Source organism: Eublepharis macularius, chromosome 18 (assembly GCF_028583425.1).
Source record: "Eublepharis macularius isolate TG4126 chromosome 18, MPM_Emac_v1.0, whole genome shotgun sequence".
NCBI classification, from domain to species: domain Eukaryota; kingdom Metazoa; phylum Chordata; class Lepidosauria; order Squamata; family Eublepharidae; genus Eublepharis; species Eublepharis macularius.
The window spans coordinates 15,243,777-15,265,948 of NC_072807.1; the positions used below are offsets into that span (position 1 = coordinate 15,243,777).

The following is a 22,172-nucleotide window of genomic DNA, read 5'->3' on the forward strand; positions in this document are numbered from 1 at the left end:
TGCCAGCTCCAGGCTGGGAAATTCCTGGAGATTTGTGGGGTGGATCCTGGTGAGGGCCGGGTTTGGGGAGGAGAGGGACACAGCAGGGTATAATGCCACGGAGCCCATTCCTCAAAGCAGCCATTTCCCCCCAGGGGAACTGAACTCTATGGCCTGGAGATCAGTTGCTATTCCTGGAGATCTCCAGCCACCACCTGGAGGCTGGCAACCCTACTTCTCATGCAGCATCCGGTTGCCAACCTCCAAGCGGGACCAAGAGTTCTGCCAGACTGAAGAGATCAGAGTCTCTCTGCACAAGACATGATGCTCACGTGACTTACTTTCTGTCTATATTCAAGTGTGCTCTGTCTCCCTAGCCCTGCATGTGTATCCGCAATGGGAGAATAAGTGTAAGATCTTTCATTTGAGCATCTCTGTGGAGTCTGTCTGCAAGACCTCTTACACAGGGACTCGCAAATGTAGGGAAATGCAATGTTAGATGGGAAGCCTAGTTTAAAAAGACAGAGCCAGCGGAGATTGCTCCTCAGAAGGCTTGTTATTGACAGAGCCTTGGGGGAGGCGAAGATGAAATTAACAAACCCTCTGAAGAGTGATCTCTTCCAGCTCTGTCTTTTTAAACTGCCCTCCTGTAGAGAGGTGAAATTGACGAAGCCTTCTGCTCTGTCTTTTAAAACTACTTTCTGGCAAACATTGCCTCTCCTTACACCTGAGCATCCAGTGTAAGATGTCTAGTGTAGAGAGACTCTTAGTTCCTCTGAATGGCAGCTTCAGAGCTCCGTCCCTTCTCCAAACTCTTCCCTCGCAGGCCCCAGACCCAACCCTCCAAGAATTTCCCAACCTGGAGTTGGCACCCTGCTCCTCTCCGTGTTAGCTTCCAGACCCCTGCTCCATCCGCTTGCACCCCTTCCCCAACTTCACAAAATGCTGCTTGCAAAGGGGGAACTGAACCCTCTCCCAGGGTCAGACTCATTCCAACCCTTGCCAAGCCTGCAGGATTTTTCAGAGTTCGCACCAGCACATCCTCCGGGTAATAATTAACAGCCGAGGGTGCTCCAAGCCTCCCCCCCCCCCCAAGGTCTGTCGTGACTCAGTCACTGCGGACGCGAAGGGCTTTGTCATATTCATTAGGTGTGGTTAATTGCCTTCTTGGGGAGGGAGCAGAGAGAAGTCAAGGTAAGGAAGGGGAACCCCTTGATGCAAAGCAGGCGCTCTCTAGGTTGGCAACGCCTTGATAAAATCAGGAGCGAGGGAGGAGGGAGCCCGCTTCCTTCCAGATTATGGGATGCCTGTGCTGTGTAACCGGATCGCCGCTTCGCCTCCAAAGCAGATTTTGACTATTGAATAAGCCCCCCACCCCACCCCCCAGGCCACAGAGTAATGGAATGCGCATGCTTGGGGCGGGGGAGGGGAGAGCAAAGGGTTCACATGTTGCATATTAACCAGAAGCTGCAGCGGCACAGATTTCTGAGCCCTTCTTTGCCAAATGGGACCCTTGGCGGACCAAACCGATCACCCAAACTAAAGTGGCTTGGGAAGGGGAGGGCGAGTTCAGAGAGATTTCTTTGGAACTGCACCCCACTTGCTTATTTATTTATTTCATTTATAGTTTGCCTTTCTCACTGAGAGTCTCCCTACACAAGACATCTTACACTCAAATGCAAGATCTTACACTTGTTCTCCCATTGTGGACACACTCGTGGAAATGCTAGTGTAAGGAGACAAAATGTTAGGGGGAAGCTTAGTTTAAAAAGGGGAGGTGAAATTGACAGAGCCTTCCTGGAGGTGAAGAAGAAATTAACAAACCCTCTGAGGAGCCATCTCTGCAGGCTTTTTGTAGAGGTGAAATTGACAGAGCCTTTGGGCCAAGCTACACATGACGAATGACACTTGAACAGCAAGTGGATTGAGTGGAGCGCAAGTGAACAGGGAGAAATACACTTGCCATTCAAGTGTCATTCGTCATGTGTAGCTTGGCCCTTTGCCTCTCTTTTTAAACTTCGCTTCCCAGCTAACATTGCATCTCCCTACTCTTGAGCATTCTTGTGTAAGATGTCTCATGTTGACAGACTCTGAGGGTATACTTGAATATAAGACCACACAGAAAGTAAGTCACTTGAGCATCCCTGCGTAAGATGTCCTGGGTAAAGAGATTCTCAGACTCAAGGCAGATGACACAGTGTGAGATTAGCACAATCGGTATCAAGGGCGTTTCAATAAGCAAAGCCTCTTGCTACGAAAACCCTACCAGGGGTCACCAAAAGTCAACTCTGACTACAGGGCAGGATTTCATTTCCGGGGAAATAAATGCAAGTTTACAAAGATATCACATTAGTAAAAAAAAATCCCATACAGAGTTGAAGAAATGTTGAAACAGAGCATAAGCGATTCTAGAACCGACATTCGATAACACAGAACTACCCAGTCAGGCCATACTTAAAGCAACATAGGAGCTTGTGTACAACTCTGCATTCCTCAGAATGTATTTACTTCCTTTATTTACTTCCTTTATACCTCACCCTTCTCCCCAGTGGAGTGCCAATGCGGCTCGCTGAATTCTCCTCGCTTCCATTTTTTGGTTTTTATGGGCGTAGCTTGAACCCTGACCCTTTCAAAGCAGCTCTGCAGCCTTGACTGAGACTTGCTGTCGGGCCCTGAGGATTTCCCCCTTACTCTTTTAAAACATTTTAAATTATACTCTGACATCCAACCTGTCGAAACGTTCTGGTGAACTCAAGAGCTCGCCCGCCTTTCATTTGTTTGGTCCTCAGAAAATGTATTCTGTGGATTGTGGTTCTGCGGGATGGCCAGCAAAGACTTCAGTCCAACACCGTCAAATTGACAGAGTGGTGTGCTAACACAAAGAAATCTAAATGGCAGGCCAAGACAATCTGATTTCTCACCTGGAAGCTCATGCAGATTTGTACAAGTGCACAATGCATCATTTATTCTGCTTCTCCAAAGTTGAACTCTTATGCCTGCTTGTCATGGAGTAAGCAGCATTGAAGACTGACTCCTGAGTAAACATGCATCAGATTGCACTGCTAGTTCAGGAGTTGAACCTCACTTGCCCTCTGCCTAGGGCAGGCTCTTTTGGAGTCAGCCAGGCATAAGTGTGCCCATAAATCCCACAGCAGAATGTCACAAACATAAGAGCCAGTTTGGTGCTGTGGTTAAGAGCGGCAGGACTCTAATCTGGAGAGCCGGGTTTGATTCCCCACTCCTCCGCTTGAAGCCAGCTGGGTGACCTTGGGTCACTCACAGCTCTCTCAGAGCTCTCTCAGCCCCACTCACCTCACAGGGCGATTGCTCTGAGGATAATAATAGCACACTTTGTAAACCGCTGTGAGTGGACATTAAGTTGTCCTGAAGGGTGATATATAAATCGAATGTTATTATTGTTATTAAGTGCTGGGTACTTGCCGTTCGTTAAAACTAGAAAGCAGAGATTCGACAGCCAGGGCTATCTTTTACTTATTTTGACATTTATGCTGTACCCCCTCCCCAAATGGGGTACCAAAGCAGCTTACAATAGCAGTCTCCCTCTATTTTATCCTCACAACAACCACCCTATGAGGTAGGCTAGGCTGAGAGTGTGTGACTGGCCCAAAGTCACCCATTGACCTTCCATGGCAGAACGAGGATGCTAAACTGGGCCTTTCCAACCTTAGTCCAGCACTTTAACCACTACACCACGCTGTTGTAGCTGTTCTATGCACATAGAATCACGAACATGCATCCCCTCCTCTTGTCTCAAGAAAGGACCATTCATCTACAAGAACCAGCCCAACAAACAGTTGCTGCTGTGCTGCAAAACGCTACCGTGAGCCAGTCAGTGAAGCTGCAGAACCCACATTCACACAACTCCGTACCTCACCATCTGAAAACTGTCACCCCCCCGCTTTTATTTATTTTATTTCATTTATACCCTGCCATTCTCCCCATCGGGGACCCAAAGCATCCTTGCCCTCTCCTCCATTTTATCCGCACAACAACCCTGTGGGGTAGGATAGGCTGGGAGCGGGTGACTGGCCCAGCATCTCTTCCTTGGCAGAATGGGGGTTTGAACCTGGATCTCTCAAAGCCTAGACCTTCACTCTAGCCACTACACCACACTTCCTCTTCCACTGACTTTTCCCTTCTACGCTCCAAGTTCTATACTGTGGGTTCTACTTTTCTTTTAAATAGTGCAAAGCAAAACAGCCGTTAGCAAGTTGATCGGTGAGTCATATTTCCTCAAGAATGCTGGGAAATGCCAAGCTGTTTTTTAATGAGTAACAGTGTTTTGCTGGAGCTTTCCATAGCCAAACTAATAAAAGTGGGGGCCGTTTCTATTTTTTTTTTAAAAAATCATCCAAAGGGAGCGAAGAAGCTGTAGGAATCACCTCTGTTGGAACAAGAGAAGACAATTAGTCACATAACCTGAAACATGTGCGAGTGTGTACATTACGCATGTAGTTATGGGGGACACACACTGGAAAGGAGCTTGCCAAAGATGTTGGGTTTTTTTTATTAAAAAAAGACTGCCTTTACAAAGGCACAACTGTACGAAACCTTGTAATTTGCCCAAATAAAACTTAATTTGAGCCATGAAATAGCTGTGGTTTATTGTGTAATATATGTGCTATGTGTTTTAATTTAATAGAATCCAATATAATATAAAGGTGTTCTCCCCCCACCCCACCCCCACTTTTTCAGAGCAACTCCAAGCTGTTCCCACAGTACAAATTCTCCTTGGCGGGGGTGGGGGGGCATCAATCAGTCATGGAGGAGGGTTCCCTCCAAAAAGACTGGCGAGATGTGTAGTGGTTTTAAGGTGAGAAATGCTGCCTTTTGGGACAAGATGCCCGGGTTGCTCTGTGGGAATTTGCATTCTTCCCAGACTGTTGCTGAGATTCTCAGGTTAAGGATATAGAGCAGGGGTGGCCAAACTGTGGCTTGGGAGCCACATGTGGCTCTTCTAGATATATTATGTGGCTCCTGGAGGTCTCTGCGTATCGCAGTGGCCATACATTTTATTTTAGTCTAGTTTATTTCCCTCCCTCCCTTTCCTCCCTTCCTCCTTTCTTTCCATGTTTTTCCCTCCCTTTCCTTCTTTCTTTCCATGTCTTTCCCTCCCTTTTCCTTTTTTCCTTCCTTCTTCCTTTCTATGTCTTCCATGTTTTCAATAAAAATGTTGGGGTTGCCAAGTCTGACACAAAAAATATCTGGGGACTTTGAGGTGAAGCCTAGCAAGGATGTGACGTCACTTTTGTGATGCCACTTCCAAGTCAAAAGTCAGATGATGACTCTTCCCAAGCTCCACCCCTTCTGATGATGTCACTTCCAGCACACTGCACCAAAACCCCACCCCTTCCTGTGATGTCACTTCCGGGACACTCCCCCAAACCGACTTCCTCATCTGAAATCACTTCAATGCATCGTCTTGCAGCTCTCAAACATGTGACGTTTATTCTCTGTGGCTCTTACATTAAGCAAGTTTGGCCACCCCTGATATAGAGGGAAGGAGTCCTGGGAACATGGGCGGGGGGAGCCTGCCAAGATGGTGGTGGTGGTGGTGGAGGGAATGGGCAGCTGTTGCACAGGCAGAGCAGGTAAAAGTCCGGGAGACAATGGCATGGGACCTTCCCCAGAGCAAGTACCCAAAAGCATGTCACTGTATCCTGTTGTGTTTGTGCTTCTGGGGAGGTGGAGCCATTCCCTGCAGTGGTTCTCACTTTAGGGAGAAAAATCGGGGTGAAACCATAGCACATGGATTGCATGCGGAAGGTTCAGTTTAAAGGATTTAGGTCAACAGGGCTGGGAAAAGCCTCTGGGTAAAATCCTTTGAGATCTACTGTTGACCAGAACAGTGCCATAAACTAGGCTTGGGGTTCTCCCAGAGTACAGAGATCTGTTCCCTTTGAGGAAATGGCAGTTTTGGAGTACCATAGAGTCTGTCCTCTATGGTATACCATAGAGACTAAGAGCAAGAGATGTTCTACAGTGACATCACATCCCTGCTGAGTTCCTCTCTCTCCCCAAACTCCAGCCTTCCTAGGCACTGACCCCAAATCTCCAGGAGTTTCCCAAGCTGGAGTTGCCAACCCCCCGAGCATCTTTTGACACTGGATGTAGTCTTGCCCATCTGGGAGGCCGTTCTGGTGCCCAGGAAATCAAGAGGACCTTGATAGTTGCCCAGGAACAAAAAGGCCCCCAACCCTGGCTGTTGGCTGCTGCAGAGAAGTTATCCTTCGAGGAGACAGTGGTAGCTGATGGGCAGCGTCTTCAGCTGCTCTAGAGGAGGCAGAGGCTGGAAGCCAAGCAGTCCTTGCAAAAGGCCTGAACTGTGCGTCCCTCCTTTAAAGAGAGGTGTGTGTGTGTGTGTGTGTGTGTGTGTGTGTGTGTGTGAGGCTGTGCAGGACAGGAGCTAGAGAGGGGAGGGCCAGAGTGCCTGCAAACCCACTACCCTCTCAATCAGAGGCCAAGTGGGGGACAGAATTAAGGGCTGCACCCTCCTCACAACAACATACTCCCAAGGATGCAAAACTACAGAATGAATGAACAAATACTCGAGAAAACTTCTGTGGGGCTGACACACTCACGCACTCTGGGTTCATTTACTGGGAGGGGGGAAAATGTGCTTGTGCAGTGCAACCTTTTTTAAAAAAGCATCTTTTCAAGCTTTTTCCCCCTTTGTAGTTTTCAGACTTTAAGGGACGCATTTGAAGTTAATAATTTATTTATTATTCACAATCAAAGAGAATAAATAAAACGCACCTGTGCCGAAGCTGACACTTGCTTTGTGCACAGGCAGATCGTCTACTGGCACCGCCGGAGGAGGACGGGGAGGGCCTTGCCGCAGCAGCCCTGTGAAAAGACTTGTGGATCGTGTCTGTGCTTGTGACTGTTCGTTGCTGCTGCTCCCCCCCCCCCTTTTAAGGAGCCCGTCAGAGCAGCTCTTCATCACAACGCAAGTGAATACTTATGGAACAATAGGTCTTCCCTAGAGAAATAACTACATGTCCCATGAGGCACTGCAAATGCCATGTGCCGATTTTAAGTATTAAGTGTTTAAGGGGGATTTTTAGTATTAAGGTATTAAATCTCATCTCAAAACGTTCTACTTAAAAAAATGAGTCCTGGTACAACTGGGGTTTGTGGTGTTGGGGAGGAAGCAGCATGACGTTTGGTTCCAAGGATTGTTACCAGTGAGTAGGGTGCGATGCAAACCAAGCCTTCCTGGGAGCCACAGGGGCAAGAGAGTGCCATTTCTGGACCTTACCGACAAATTCTTGAATTGCATAATGCAGGGAAGGGGCCAGTCAGGGAGTCCTTCCTGTACCCTCCATCCATGCAGAAAGAGATTGCGATCAACAAGGAGCCGAGTTTGCAACTTCCAAGTAGCCTCCTGGAAGTTTTCGATTTGGTAATGCTTTTCAGATGCTACAATAAAGCCTTCATTAAAAGGGGATTTGGTGAACTTGCTCATGGAAGCGGGGCAGGAAAAACAGGGCCCTTTACATTTTTGGGATGGGGGTGGGGAGAAGTTTGCAATTCCTACCAGAGTATGGAGTATGAGATTCTTGATGGCTGATGACCGAAAGAAGGATGTGGTTGGGGATCGGGAGAGGGAAGGCAAAGTATCGACATCGGGGAACTACATCAGCAACGACTTGGAGATGGAGCCCTTGATGTGTTGGGTCTCGCTTTCAGCTCCAAGTATTTCACCAGCAGGACATGGAGCTTACAGACTAGGATCTGGGCGACCCAGGTTCGAATCCCCACTCTACCACGGGAGCTCGCCACGTGACCTTGGGCCCATCACACATTCTCAGCTTAACCTATCTCACGGCACTATTGTGAGGATAAAATAGAAGAGAGGAAAACAATGTAGGCCACTTTGGGGACAAAGGTGGGGAATAAATGAAGTAAAATAAAACAAAATACACGTACATGCACAGGCTTCCAGTAGAAATTGTTCCCCGAAGTGCAGTTTGCTCACCTCCCTCTTCTTATTGCAGCCTAAAATGCTCCCGAAACGCTGTTTCTGGGAGCAGGGGACCCCCAGGAACAGACAGGGGAGAGTCAAAAGCCTGCAGCAAGGAGGAATCAGCAAACCCCACCCCCATTATGTCCATGGTAATTCTCTGCAGGATACAACCCAAAGTCACCTACGGAATTGATGGCTGCTCTTCTTAAATCAGAAATGGTGGAACTAAGGGCTGTGAAGAACAGTTGGGCAGAATTCTTAGCAAAATGAAACAAACGTCCAGTAGGACTTTGAAGACTAACATTTATTTCAACACCAGCTTCGTGAGTCCCAACGCTCTTCCTCAGATACGTCTCTTGCATCTTAAGGAATGAGCTGTGGCTCATGAAAGCTCCTATGGACATAAATGTTGTTAGTCTTGAAGGTGCCACTGGACTTTTGTTTCATGGTGCTGCAACAGACTAACACGCCTTTGCATTCAGAACCCTGTGCAGCTTCCTGTGTAGAAATACAAGACCCCGATGAACTTCTCCACAGACCGCCAAAGAATGACTCATAAGGCAAACACCTAAAGGTGACTCACCAAAACAAACCACTATCCTATTTTTATACAGCAAGCCTCTTTTTGCATTGTAAGGGAGAGCCAAGCTTTATCCCAACCAAGAATCCTCACAACCCTTGATCCTCCTAAAAGTCCACCTTCAGAGGGATTTTTATTTAAAAAATGAAAAAAAAAATCTGGAATTTGGTACTGGGTGCCAGACTCAGCTTCTAGAGAATCTCTCCTTGCAATACTCCCCCACCCCCAAGTTTCTAGCCCTTAAGGCTGCAAAGATCAGCCTGAAAGGGTCTAGGAGCAGGGATCCTCAACCTTTTTGAGCCTGTGGGGACCTTTGGAATTCTGACAAAGGGTGGTGGGTGCAGCCACAAAATGGCTGCCACAGGAAGCAGAGCCAACTACAAAATGGCCACCACATGAAGCGGAGCCAAGTACAAAATGGCTGCCACAGGAAGTAGAGCCAACTACAAAATGGCTGCCACAGGAAGTGGAGCCAACTAGAGAATGGCTGCCACAGGAAGTGGAGCCAACTAGAAAATGGCTGCCACAGGAAATGGAGCCAACTACAAAATGGCTGCCACAGGAAGCGGAGCCAACTACAAAATGGCTGCCACAGGAAATAGAGCCAACTACAAAATGCCATGGAGGTCATGCATAACAAATAGTAACTCTTCAGCATATCAGGCAGAAGTTGTGTTTAACACAGTGCCTTTTAAAATCAACAAACTGCAACAAACCCAGATGCCAGCTCTGCCCCTATATCTACCCAGGGAATACAATTACAGGACCCAATGGCATCAACTACACTGTCTCTGGCTCTTACAGCTGCTCATCCTCCAATCTGATATATGCCCTCATGTGCCAACAATGTCCTTCTGCTCTGTACATTGGACAAACCAGCCAACCTCTACGCAAAAGAATAAATGGACACAAATCTGACATTAGAAATGGAAACGTCCAGAAACCGGTGGGAGAACACTTCAATCTACCAGGACATTCCATCAAAGACTTAAAGGTCGCTGTAGTTCAACAGAAACCTTTCAAAAACAAAGTCCAACGGGAGGCTGCTGAATTGGAATTCATATGCAAATCTGACTCTGTCAAGCTGGGACTGAATAGGGACTATGAATGGTTATCACATTATCACAGGTAAGTTAGGTAACAGATTTCCTTTACAGAGGCGGGGTCTGGGGGAGCCCAGTGGCACCTGGTGTGGGCTTCTGGGGACCACAGTTCTCTTTGTCAGATGCATCTGACGGGGAGAGCTGTGGTTTTCGAAGGCTTATACTACATTGGAATTGGATGGTCTGGTTGTTTTGTTGCTACAAACCAACACGGCAAACTCCTTTGAAGCCTTACACAAGCCAATTAATCTCCACTCTAAAAGGAGATGTTTACATTTACTGGCAAAGGAATGTTTTGGTTGAACCCTCCCTCTCCCCCCCCTTACTGCATCTTCTCTCTCCTCCCCTTCTCCCCCCTCCTCTTCTATATTTGACCAGTTTCTGTTCCATGCATCTGATGAAGAGAACTTCATTTTCGAAAGCTTATGCTACAATAAAATTGGTTAGTCTTAAAGGTGCTACTGGACTCTTTTGGATTTCATATTTTAACAATATTTTCTTGCATTCAAGCAGCTTACCTTCAGCCACACAGTGAAGATCCTGAAGCAACTTTTTAAAAACTCTGCACAGCCAATCAGATCTCCAATGGGCAGTCAGATGCCTGCTGGGCAAAACCCCATCTGGCTCCGTCCACTTTCTAAAAACACGTGGTGGATACCAGGAATGGTGCTGGCAGGTGCCATGGCAACCTGGGGCACCATGCTGGGAACCCCTTGTTGAGAATATTAGTCAATATGAGCAAAGGAACTACAGGTATGATTCCAGGGAACCAGAAACGCAGAAATGCACACCTTCAGTTAGGTGAAATATACATACAGCCATCTTTTAAATGGGGAAACCTTAAATTATGTACATAAAAAATGAACTATATAAACTCCTTACAAAATAGAACAACACTGTATTTAATCTCAAAAAGGTAATGTGTAGAATTTTACTACATCCAAGCTTCAAGTTTTATCCTTCAAAGGACCATCCCCACGCCTGATAATTCCAACTTCGATGTTCTTGCAAGCTGGACAACCAACATCCAACTATTAAAAGTGCCAGTAAAAACTTTGTAAATAATATTCCCTTCCTCTGATTTAAAAAATGAACTACAGATGTCATTAAGATAGATCAAGATAGGTAGCTATGCTAGTCTGTCTGTAGCAGTAGAAAAGAGCAAGAGTCCAGTAGCACCTATAAGACTAACAAAATTAGTGGTAGGGTATGAGCTTTCGTGAGTTACAGCTCACTTCTTCTTTAGCTCACTCGGTATCTGAAGAAGTGAGCTGTGACTCATGAAAACTCACACCCTACCACCAATTTTGTTAGTCTTATAGGTGCTACTGGACTCTTGCTCTCCAGAAGCCATTAAGACTCTCTTTAGGTCTTGCATCCCTTAGAAAACTACGCGACAATATCCTCCTAATTTGTTCTGGAAGGTGTGTTGTGGTGGTTTTATGCTGTTCTAATTGGCTTGTTTTATTTTTATCTTGACCGTTTGTGATGTTTTTGTGATTTTAGGGTATTGTTTTTTTCTTGCAAGCCACCTCAAGCAGGGCCACGGAGAGGTGACATATAAATTTCCTAAACAAACCAATGAATTGCTTGAGCAGCTACAGAGGAAACTCACAAGTGGACAGCCACAAAATGCGGCCTCGTAGGATTTGGGATAACCAGCAGGTGCAGCTGTGCTGAGCAATGGTGCCACAAGGGCTCATATTGGCAGAGATGGTCCAAGTCATAGGCCCAGCACATAAAGCACATTAAAGTTAAGCTTCTTGAATTGGACTTGGAAACCAAAAACGGCAAGCCAGGTGCTATATGATCCCTGCAGCCTGCCCTGCTAACAGACGGGCTGCCACATTTTCCATCCACTGCAGTTTCTGAATCATCTTCAAGGGCAACCCCATGTAGAGTACATTACAAAAGTCAAGCTTCAAGAATATGGACCAAAACGGCCAGAGGGGAAAGTCTATGGGCCAACTATAGGTGGTTAGAAACAACTTTGGCTACTCTTTCTTCATTAACAAAGCTGGGTCCACCAGGACTCACAAGCTCTTCACAGCATCTATCAAAGAAAGCTGATCCTCCTCTAACATGGAACGTAAGACCCTTTTCCAAAACACATGGTTTATCGGCCAGTATCATTTCCGTCTTGTCAGGATTTAACTTCACTATATTCTCTTAGCTGCTTAAGGGCCACAGTTAGATGCTGGCCCGGGGTAGAGACAGCAGAATCTGGTTCAATATCCACTGGCATACCGATGACACTAAAACTCCAGATGACCTCATTAAAGGACACTCCCCACAGCAAATGCTGTGCAGCCGATTCCTCATCTCTTGCCGTCATCTTGCAACCAACCAATTCAACAGGACTCCAACCCCTATATCTGACCTCAAACACTCTTATAGTAGCAAGTGATACACCGTATCACAGGGGGTCAAAAGGTCCAGAAGAAGCACTAAGGAGGCACTTTCCTTCTCTACCCATACATGGAGATTGTCCACTAGAGCTACTAAAGCCATCTCTGCCCCAAAGCCAAGCCTGACTCCAGACAGAACCGGATCCAATGTGTCATCCAGGTATTTCTGTAACTGCTCAGCCACCACCCATTCCTAACATACACAGGACTTTTAGACAGTTTTCTTAAGAACATACACTTGGGCAAAGAATCAAATGTGGACTTGCATTCTGCTTTATCCTTAGCCCCAGAATTCGTTATCCAGCTTACAAGGGCTTTCGATTTTTATTTGTTTCAAAAGCTACTTAGAAATCCATTTTGGAACTGAGATATATAGCTCAAGAAGTACAGTGGCCTAATTGTAGAGCCACTAAGAAACCCAGGTTTGGTTTTGAAACAGTATTTGTGGCAAGGTTTAGGCTTTAGTAGTAGGTTTCCTTAGATTCCAAATGTTCCTATCACCTGTACCTGGGCAATGGTAACTGGTATTTTAATGCTACCAAACACACAGTGATTCATAAGTCTTCAAAGTCTTCAAGGAGAACATCAATACAGGAAAGCCACCAGACTTTTTCGACTTGCAATACTTGGACACTTCCATATTATCGTGTAAAGCTCAATAGTTCATATTTTCTGATGTCCATAATTTTCAAAGGTCACATTAAAAAGACGGTGTTATGCATCTAACTGAAGCTGTATAGTTTCTAGCGTGTTCCAGGTTAAGTTGGAGGTGGGGAGAAAGGAAAAGGCAGGACAAGGGCCGAATCCACACTCACCCGGCACCGCACTAAGCAGGCGGAGTGAGAGCGTCTTTCTGGCGCATTTTATGATGTCATCGCGCCACGAGAGCGGCATCATGGTGCGATGACGTCATAAATCACGCCAGAAAGATGCTCTCACTCCACCTGCTTAGCGCTATGCCGTTAAGTGTGGATTCGGCCAAGAAGTGATCAAGAGTTGGGGTTACAGCAGCCCCTCCTCTCACAATGAACAGAGAAATCAGCATTTCCCCTAGCTCTGAAGAACGCGAGGCAGGTATTTGAGAACAGACGCAAGCACTTAGCTCTTTAAGTCAAAAGATCTGCTATAGCAGAGGTTGTACTGGGGCATGCCAGAATCGCTCCTCTCTAACTAGTGCTACTTCTTTACCTGTAGCAGCAAAAAACACTTTTTTGAGCCACAATGTCCAGGAACATAAATTTCTTTTAATAAAGCAACCATTCAAACGATTAGATACTGGATTGTTCAAATTTTTAAGCATTCACACACTCACTCTCTATCAAACCTACAAACACATTCTGTCGTACTACCAGCCCTGCTACCGTTTTTTGTTAAGAGAAATTAACAAGTTACTGTGCTCAGCTACCAGCCGTTAAATCTAGTCCTGGAAACCACACATTCTGCAAGCGCAGATAGTCCTGGAATACACAGGTAACCCTTTGCCAGTTTCCCAAGACCTGGAAAATGTTTAAACGTGTAACCAGTAAAGATAGAGCATGCCTTGGAAAACCATTAAAGATATAAAACAGTAAACAAGTCCTTGTCGTTTAAATGGTCAACATTTTACATCCATAAAATGATTAGATCAGATGGGTGGGAAGCTGAGAAAAGCTGGCTATGGCAAACTTTAGATTTGCTTTGCTGAGAAATGCAGTTGGCTGGATTCTCTATGATGCATTCAAAAACAGGAATAATTTGAGGAGAACGAAAGCCTAGGTAAAAGGTTGGGGGTGGGGTTGGGTGGGGGAGGAATTGCCAGAGATGCAAACACTCAATTCTTGCTTTGGGACCTCTTTGTATCATTCCAGAATGCTGGAGGCTTCATAGCTGAGAAATTTTCTTATGATCATGAGAACAGTCCACTTTTTGTCATTTTGCTTTCTTTACAAAAACAGACGATTGGGGGAACAGCTATAATGCAAATACTTTATTATCAATGAGTGAGTGACTGGTATTAGCTTTTTGTCTGGGTATTTGTCTTTTTTTTTAAAAAAACTATACAGCTATATTATGGTGCTATTCCAATATTTGCTGTATAGTTTTTTCCCCTCTTTTTAAAAAAATCTGTATTGAAAAAGACTTATAAGCCAAAGTGCATTTTCCGTTTTTTGTCCATATACACATTGCACCATACATAAATAATTACATTGTAAAAATGACTCCATAATTACAAGTATAATATATATTTTCATATAATATATAAAACTTTATATTAAATCTAGGTAGATGATATTTGGTGACTGTCTGTATTCTGTGGCGGCTCTCCTCCTCAAAGGCCAACAGCTATCTGTTGTTGCGGAGCAAAATTTCTAGCCAACACGGGCAAGAAGTGATGAACTGTCTCGAGTAGCAAGGTCCCCATCCTTTGGCAAAACTAATCCGGACGCTGTTTGGGTCATAAGGCCCATCTGGGTACTCCAAGTCAGTGGTGTGCTGTAAGAGACAAGACTTCTCATAATCAAAAACCTTGATCGAGTAGCCCGGCATCACTTTGCGCACAATCAGAGTCCGACAGTTGGGAATGTCCAGCGTTGGGGAGTTGACGAAAATCGGGTGTTCGCTGCGGTTGTACGCCCACACGCCGTCTGGTTCTTTGCTGAGCAAAATCCCATAGCCGATTTTACTTCGAGTCCTCCGGACAGTCTCATTCCTGTTCTCCAGGTTAAGCTGTCCGAGGCAGAAGCCGTTTCCTTGAGGTAGGTCATAAAATATACTGACAGATTGTTCGTACACGGTATAGAGGCGTCCCACACGAGTCCGATGCTCCCAGTAGGCAACGTTGCACCAGTGGCTTTGTTTAATCATGTCCGGTGATATGCTTGCATCTAAGAAAAGGAGACACAAAAAGGGCATTTAAAAACAGCAATAATAGTAACAACAACAACATTCAACTTATATACTGCCCTTCAGGACAGCTTAATGCCCACTCAAAGTGGTTTACAAAGTGTGTTATTATTATCCTCACGACAATCACCCTGTGAGGTGGGTGGGCTGAGAAAGCTCTGAGAGAGCTGTGACTGACCCAAGGTCACCCAGCTAACTTCAAGCAGAGGACTGAGAAATCAATCCTGGTTCTCCAGATTAGAGTTCTGCTGCTCTTCACAACTACACCAAACTGACTACACCAAATGAAGGTCTGTTTCTCAAACATCACTGGTATTTAGGGCTACCAGCCTCCAGGAATTACAACTGATCTCCAGGCCACAGATATCAGGGCTGAATCCATACGTCCTGGTGTTGCGCTAAACTTTCGCTAAACTTCTGGAAGTATAGCGTCTTTCTAGCGCAATTTTTGACTTGTTCGCGATGAGTCAGAAATCACTGTACTTCCAGAAGTTTAGCGCAATGCTGGGACGTGCCGGGTTGTGTGGATTCAGCCCGATTCCCCTGGAGAATATGGCTACTTTGGAGGGTAGATTCCAGGGCTCATTTCAAGGGGGAACGTACAGGAACGCAATTCCAGCTGTTCCCCAAAGAGGTCACATGACAGGTAGCCCCGCCCACCTGACTCTCGGCCATTTTGAGCACGTTTCAGCCTGGATTGGGGCCGAAATGGCCTGGATCGGGCCTCTGACGGTGGTGGATCACTCTCCCGCTCAGCAGCGGCCTGATCCTGACCATTTTGGGCCCCTTTTCAGCCATTTTCAGCCCCTTTTTGCCATTTTGGGCCCAATTTCAGCCCTGAATGGCCAGGATTGGATCCAAAACAGCCAGGACAGGTAATACAAGGGGGTGTGGCATATGCAAATCAGTCACGCTAATGAAACATTTCCAGTGATGTCAAGGGGCGTGGCATATGCTGATGAGTTATGCAAATGAGTTCCTTCAGCTCTTTTTCTGCAAAATGACCCCTGGTAGATTCTACGGAATTACACCCTGCTGAGATCCTTTCCCTCCCCAAACCCTGCTTTCTCCACCCCCCAAATCTCCAGGAATTTCCTAACTTGGAGCTGGCAACCCTACTGGTATTACACAAACACTATTTATTCAAAGTCCATTCTGGGTGTGAGATCCATAAACGAGAGGGACTCGCTCTGCGGGTTGCAGTGAGCCACATCAACTATTACCATCCCCCCAAAGGGCCATGGTTATTTCCAGCCCTGGCATGAGGCCTGTACCTCAGGGAAGCTTGCAGCTTATCCGTTCCTCCAGCAGCGGCTGCTTCAAGGTGGCACCGAATGGCCAACCACAGTCCCCAGCAGGAGAGGGCCTTGCCCATGATCCTGAACCATGGGGCAGGTGCTGCGCTGAGGAATAGCTCAGAAGAGCCACAGGCAGCATGCCAAAGAGCCACTTGTGGCCACTTAGCCCCCCGAGCAAGTATCACCGACCTAGACTTTCAACAGGATGAAACCAGTTTCCAGTGAGTACTTGGGCTTAAAGGAGAGGGCCTCTTTCTCCCTTTTCCTTCCATTACTCTCAGGGACTGAATTTCAACAGGGCAGGGCTTTTTTTCAGGGGGAACGCAGGGGAACGGAGTTCCAGAACCTCTTGAAAAAGGTCACATGGCTGGTGGCCCCGCCCCCTGATCTCCAGACAGAGGGGAGTTTAGATTGCCCTCCGCTCTGCTGATTGGCACGGAGGGCAATCTAAACTCCCCTCTGTCTGACGATCGGGGGCGGGGCCACCAGCCATGAGACCATTTTCTCTGAGGGCAACTCACTGAGTTCCACCACCTCTTTTGGGTTCGCTTCAGTCACCGAAGAACCACTCTCATCCTAAACACCAATGCCTAATACTTTACAAGACCTCTGAAAACTTATTTTAGCTCCATTGAAGCGGCTTCATCCCACGATGCTACCTAAGGCAAACCTGATTAGCAGCTCACTCAACTCAAAAACTCAAACAAAAGCCCAAACTTTAGAAGTGCCATTGAACGTTATACAATGCTTCCTCTAGACCAGGGGTGGGGAACCTTTTTTCTGCCAAGGGCCAATTAGGATATTTATAACATCATTTGTGGGCCATATCGTTAAGGTGGTAGAAAGCCTTTTCCTTGATCTTATGTTCTGTCACGCATGGGAAGTGCCCTTTCTCCCGAGCATGTGACGACGTCACTCCCGGAAATGACGTCATCACGCAGAAACACCACCACCACCCCGGCCAAGTGGGAGAGGAGGGAGGGGGGATTGAGGGATCCGCTCGCTGCGTTTGTGCTCGGTTTCTCTCCATGGCATCTCCCCATCAGCGCTGGAGCTGCTGGGCCCACTGGCAGACAAAATGATTTTGTGGGCCGTATCTGGCCTCTGGGCCGGATGTTCCCCACCCCTGCTCTAGACCCAGGCTGGAATTGAACCAGCAGCAGCGGGAAGAAGATCCTGCTTTGAGGACCAGGCAAGGACCGAAGAAGGCCAGACTCTTCGTATTTACGCCAGGCAGGCCTGGACAATCCACAACCTTCCTTTCTGCCTTTTAAATTCAAACACTAATGTCACATGCCCTAGTTACCTCCCTTCTGCATATGCTCTAGGGGGCCTAAGCGCTCCCCTTGCAATACAACCCGTGAGGAACCTGCTTCATGCCCCAGATACCCACACAACCTCACACTCGGTGCTCATGTTTGCTAAGGCCAGTCCCCTCACATGGCAAGGGGTTGCGTTTCAAGTGAGCTTCTGGGGTGGGGTCAGAGGCTGCCAACAGGGCCCATGCAAACAACTCCAGGCTGACATGAACGTCCAGTGCACAAGGCTCTTGCTGGTCAGTTGCAGCTTTTGAAGAATCCCACAGTCGGACAACCTTTTTCAATGTCCCTTCACAGAGGAGACAAGGAGACAATCTGTTTCTTTGTTTGGCATTGTTTCCTTTTTAACGGCAGCAGAGACAGAAAGCCAGCCAGGGAAATATGCCAGGCAAGCAAACTAAAATACTGGACAAAGGATTTGCACACGGGGTCCAAAATTAGTTCCTTCAGGGATCTAAAGCGTCGAGGCTCGATTCCGAACCTTCCCAAGTGGGCTGAGCTCTGAATGCATCCCTTGGGCTGGTGCACTGATGCTCAAAGTGCCACGCTTAACTGAGTAAGCAACCTGAACATCGGAAAGCAACCATCGCCACACATGCTGCTGCCTGTATGGACTTGGTCTTTTCGGCTCCAGCCAAAGTTGGCGTCTCCGGCTGGTATTCAGCTCCCTGACAGTCTATCACAAGACAGTGGCCTCCCGACCCTGCTTGCCTTCGTGCCGTCAGCTCCGATTAACTCACACACAGGCTGATGCCATCATCTGGTTTGAGCGACTCTATTGACTCACCAGATTTCTAAAACAGAGGCCCTCTCCCTCTCCCTCCCCCCTTTCCTTTTTCATTCTCAAATTACGCTGGCAGGGGAAACAGATCTTGCTGGCCCAGGGAACAATCCCGGGCTTGCATTGCTTTGTTAAAGAGTTTCACTTGCTTCTCAGCTATACAGTTTTATAGGGGAAAGGTAGAGAATTAAGCCCCCCCCCTTCCCAATCCTCTGGCACACAGTATGAGGATCTAAGAATCTTGCTGTTACAGGAGAAAAGTTCCATGCCTGTGGATCACGCAAATCCTTTCGCAGAGATACTTGTGAACAGCGGTTATAGGAAAAACGTGTGGGTTTTTTTTACACGCATTTTTTAGAAAGCCTTTCTTCCCCAGCCTGCCTGCTAGGCAAATACTTTGGGGCAATCTCCGTCCCTTGCGCTTCTCTACAGCAATGGTCCATACCGTGGCTTGGTGCCTATGAACGAATTCTGTGTACAGTAGATGGTCTCTGCCGTGGAGTGTGCTTTCTCTCTCGCTAAAACCACTGTTTGAGCTAGGGCCCACTGAATGCACAAAGGGATATTTTAGCAGAAGACCAAGTGAGCTGCACAACACAAGACTTTTTAGTGCACGTGGAGTTTCTTCGTAAGGACCAAGTCCAAGCATCTACTGTGGAACCACAGATTGGTGCTGCATGGACATATCCATCACAGGTTATCTCAAGGACGGGGATCAGGCTAAAAAAGTGATCTGCAGAAGACAGGACTGCTCAGTGATTGGGTGGACTCCTCTATGTCTGCTAGTCCAGTGAGACAAAGCCAGAATTCCAGAAGACCCAGGCAGATACAATGCCAGGTAAATAATGTACAGGTTGGATGAATAAAACCCTGCCCTCGAGTCATAGTTGACATATGGCGACCCCTGATGGGGTTTTCTTGGTGAGAGACTATCAGAGGTGGTTTGCCATTGCCTGCCTCTGCAACCCTGGTCTTCATTGATGGTCTCCCATCCAATTACTAACCTAGGCTGATTCTGCTTAGCTTCTGAGATCTGACAAGATCAGGAAGCTAGAAGCATAACAAGGATGGAAGAGAAGCTGCTGCTCTGGTGGGCTGCAGATCAGCAAGATCAGTTGGGTACTGAGCAGCCCTGAGTTACACACTCGGCACAAGCCCCCATCACTGGTCCACTAGCCCCTGACTCATCTCCAACACAACCACACCTATGTTAAAAAGCTGTGTTCCAGTTACCAGCAGGTTTATGTAGGCCCTGGAGAAGGGCCAAAGGGGGCAGGTGAGGGAGAGGGAGAGGTGGCATGAATGCTTAACACCGTACCCAACTTACTCTCATGCCACTTCCCCACACCTTGCGTGCCTGGTTCTTCCAAGTCACATCAATTACACCGGAGCTACTTGCAGGTGGGGTCTTTCGTCTATAAACTCTGGAGTCAGGGAACAATTGAGTTTTCCTTACGCCCCTTCCAAATTACCACCTACCCATTAGAAGTAGTTGTTCATATGTTTTTTTAAAAAATAACCTCTAGGATTTCCCTTGAAAACAAGAGGCGGGAAAACCTTTCCAATAAAATACAGGAAGCTGAAATTATTTGGTGGGGACTGGTGGGAGAATTTGGGGGAAGGGCCACGGCTCAGTGGCAGCAGCAAATACTGGGACCTGAATCTCCCCTGCCATGTTTCGACAATTAATCCCATCAATCACTCCTAGAATCATGGGGGTTCTGGGATTTTGACAGCCTCTGGAAGATGCCTTGAGCTAGCTTGGAAAAGCCAGATAAAAATACTGTAACACGAATGAATGAATATGTAGACAAAACTCCTTCTATTGAACTCTGCACATAGCTCATGCTTTTGTTTCCTGCCTGCTCTCTTACACGCACACCCTCATTGTTTTCCTAAGCTAAAAAGTCCCCCAAAGGGGCTTGCTGCCAAGATGTTTAATTCTTGAGCAAAGAGGAATAATCTTTGCTTTGGGGAGTGGAAAGGAGAGAAGATACGGTTTGCTAGACTCTTCAAAGCTCAGATGGGACCAAAAAGGGCTCCTCCCCCCCATATGGATGGTGATAAAAATGACTATCAAAAAAGTCCACCTGCTTCAAGAGGGCAGCAAAGTTAGGTTGCTGTGCCTCCCAAAAGGAAGCTGTTCAAAGGTCTTGATGGCACAACCCCTTTGATAAGGGACCTTAGTGGGGGGGGGCAGGGGCAAGTTCACCTGCAGCCTAATCTGAACTGGAGGAGTTAGCCGTGTTAGTCTGTAGTAGCAAAATCGAAAAGAGTCCAGTAGCACCTTTAAGACTAACCAACTTTACTGTAGCATAAGCTTTCGAGAATCACAGTTCTCTTCGTCAGATACATGATGAAGAGAACTGTGATTCTCGAAAGCTTATGCTACAGTAAAGTTGGTTAGTCTTAAAGGTGCTACTGGACGCTTTTTGATTATAATCTGAACTGAAAGAGGAGTCAAGCCCAGGGAAAGCTTTCTGGGAAAGGTGTTTCCCCCCCCCCCCCCATGCCTTTCTCTCTCCACCCACTTCTGCCCCATGGCTAAATAAATGTGATCTGGATTTGCGGCCATTCTTTTCTCTCCCAGCACACCCAAACAAATCTTGGAAAAGATGAGCTTGGCCTTAAAGCAGGCACCGGCTGGGAGGAATGGGGCAAAGGGCTGCTCCATGTCTTCTGTCTGATGCCAAACAGGTATTTGTTTCCAGCCACAGAAGCAGCAAAAACCTGAGGTACTGGGGCTGCATCCTACACCCCCGGCCCTCCGCCCCACAGCCTTTGCTGCCTGCTCTTTACTTACAAACCAACTGACCCATTACAGGCACACTTCTACTTTCCTGGAATGGTCTGCTGAATTGCAACTGCTAACGAAGCTCAAGACAATGCATCCACCTGGACTGAATCAAGACAGAGGCTTCCTGTCTCATTACCAATGCTACTTTCTCCATATCCACTACCCCTCTGCATACCCACCCTATTCACGCTGCTATTGTTATTCACCAGCTATTATCATTGGCTTAATCACTCCACTCTCCAAGATATAAGGACAGAAAGACTCACATTCTAGCTGTATCTGAAGAAGTGAGCTGTGGCTCACGAAAGCTCACACCTTACCATACATTTGGTTAGTCTTATAGGTGCTACTGGACTCTTGCTCTTTTCTAGACTGGTCTTGGTTTGCAACTCACTCCAGCCAGATAGTTAAGCATGCACAATGCGCACCCTGCCCACCCCAGTCTAGGCTAGCATCTGGGTCTCCTGCCCACTTGAGATCCAAATCAACATTCAGTGCTGGAAGGAGGGGGGCAACAACTTGGCATAAGCGTGCTTCCTGAAAGGAAATTCAAGCAATTTGTGACTTTTTAAAAAAGGGGAACTGGGGGCAGGGGAAGGAAGAGACTGGAAATCAAAGGCAAGGAACCTGCCAAAATCAAGCCACACTGGACCCCTTATTCAAGCCATCTGACCACTCGCAATCTGTTTTGAACTGGGCCAGAAACACGTGGCTGTTTTTAAAGGGATACCAGCTTGAGAACGAGGCCATCTGCGGGTCAGCGTGCTGTCCAAAAACCTTCTGAATCAGGATTGTGTGGAATCCATGTACATTAAATAAAAGAAAAATTACAGTGCTGCGCCTCGGCAGTATAAATTCAGTCACAAGAAAAACAGAACATTAAAACTGTCTAAACATTATGCAACTGAGTGAATCTGGATGTTCTCGTTTTTGTGATTTATTGTGGCTTTAAACAATAATTTTTAGCTTTGAAAGTCATGGGGTCAGAAGAGGCGATGAAACCCCATCTCAGCCCTATTCCGGCCCCCTGACCA

The 22,172-nt window shown here is 46.9% G+C and overlaps 1 protein-coding gene across 1 annotated transcript in view; it reads right to left on the reverse strand.

Moving 5' to 3' along the window:
* Positions 1–14,011: 14,011 nt before the first annotated feature.
* The window catches only part of SMAD6 (SMAD family member 6), a 58,527-nt gene continuing 50,366 nt past the window's right edge, over positions 14,012–22,172 (reverse strand). The window contains exon 4 of the mRNA XM_055003084.1: positions 14,012–14,924. Within this exon, the coding sequence (XP_054859059.1) occupies positions 14,383–14,924 (542 nt within the window). The 3' untranslated portion in view covers positions 14,012–14,382. The remainder of the gene's footprint in view (positions 14,925–22,172) is intronic.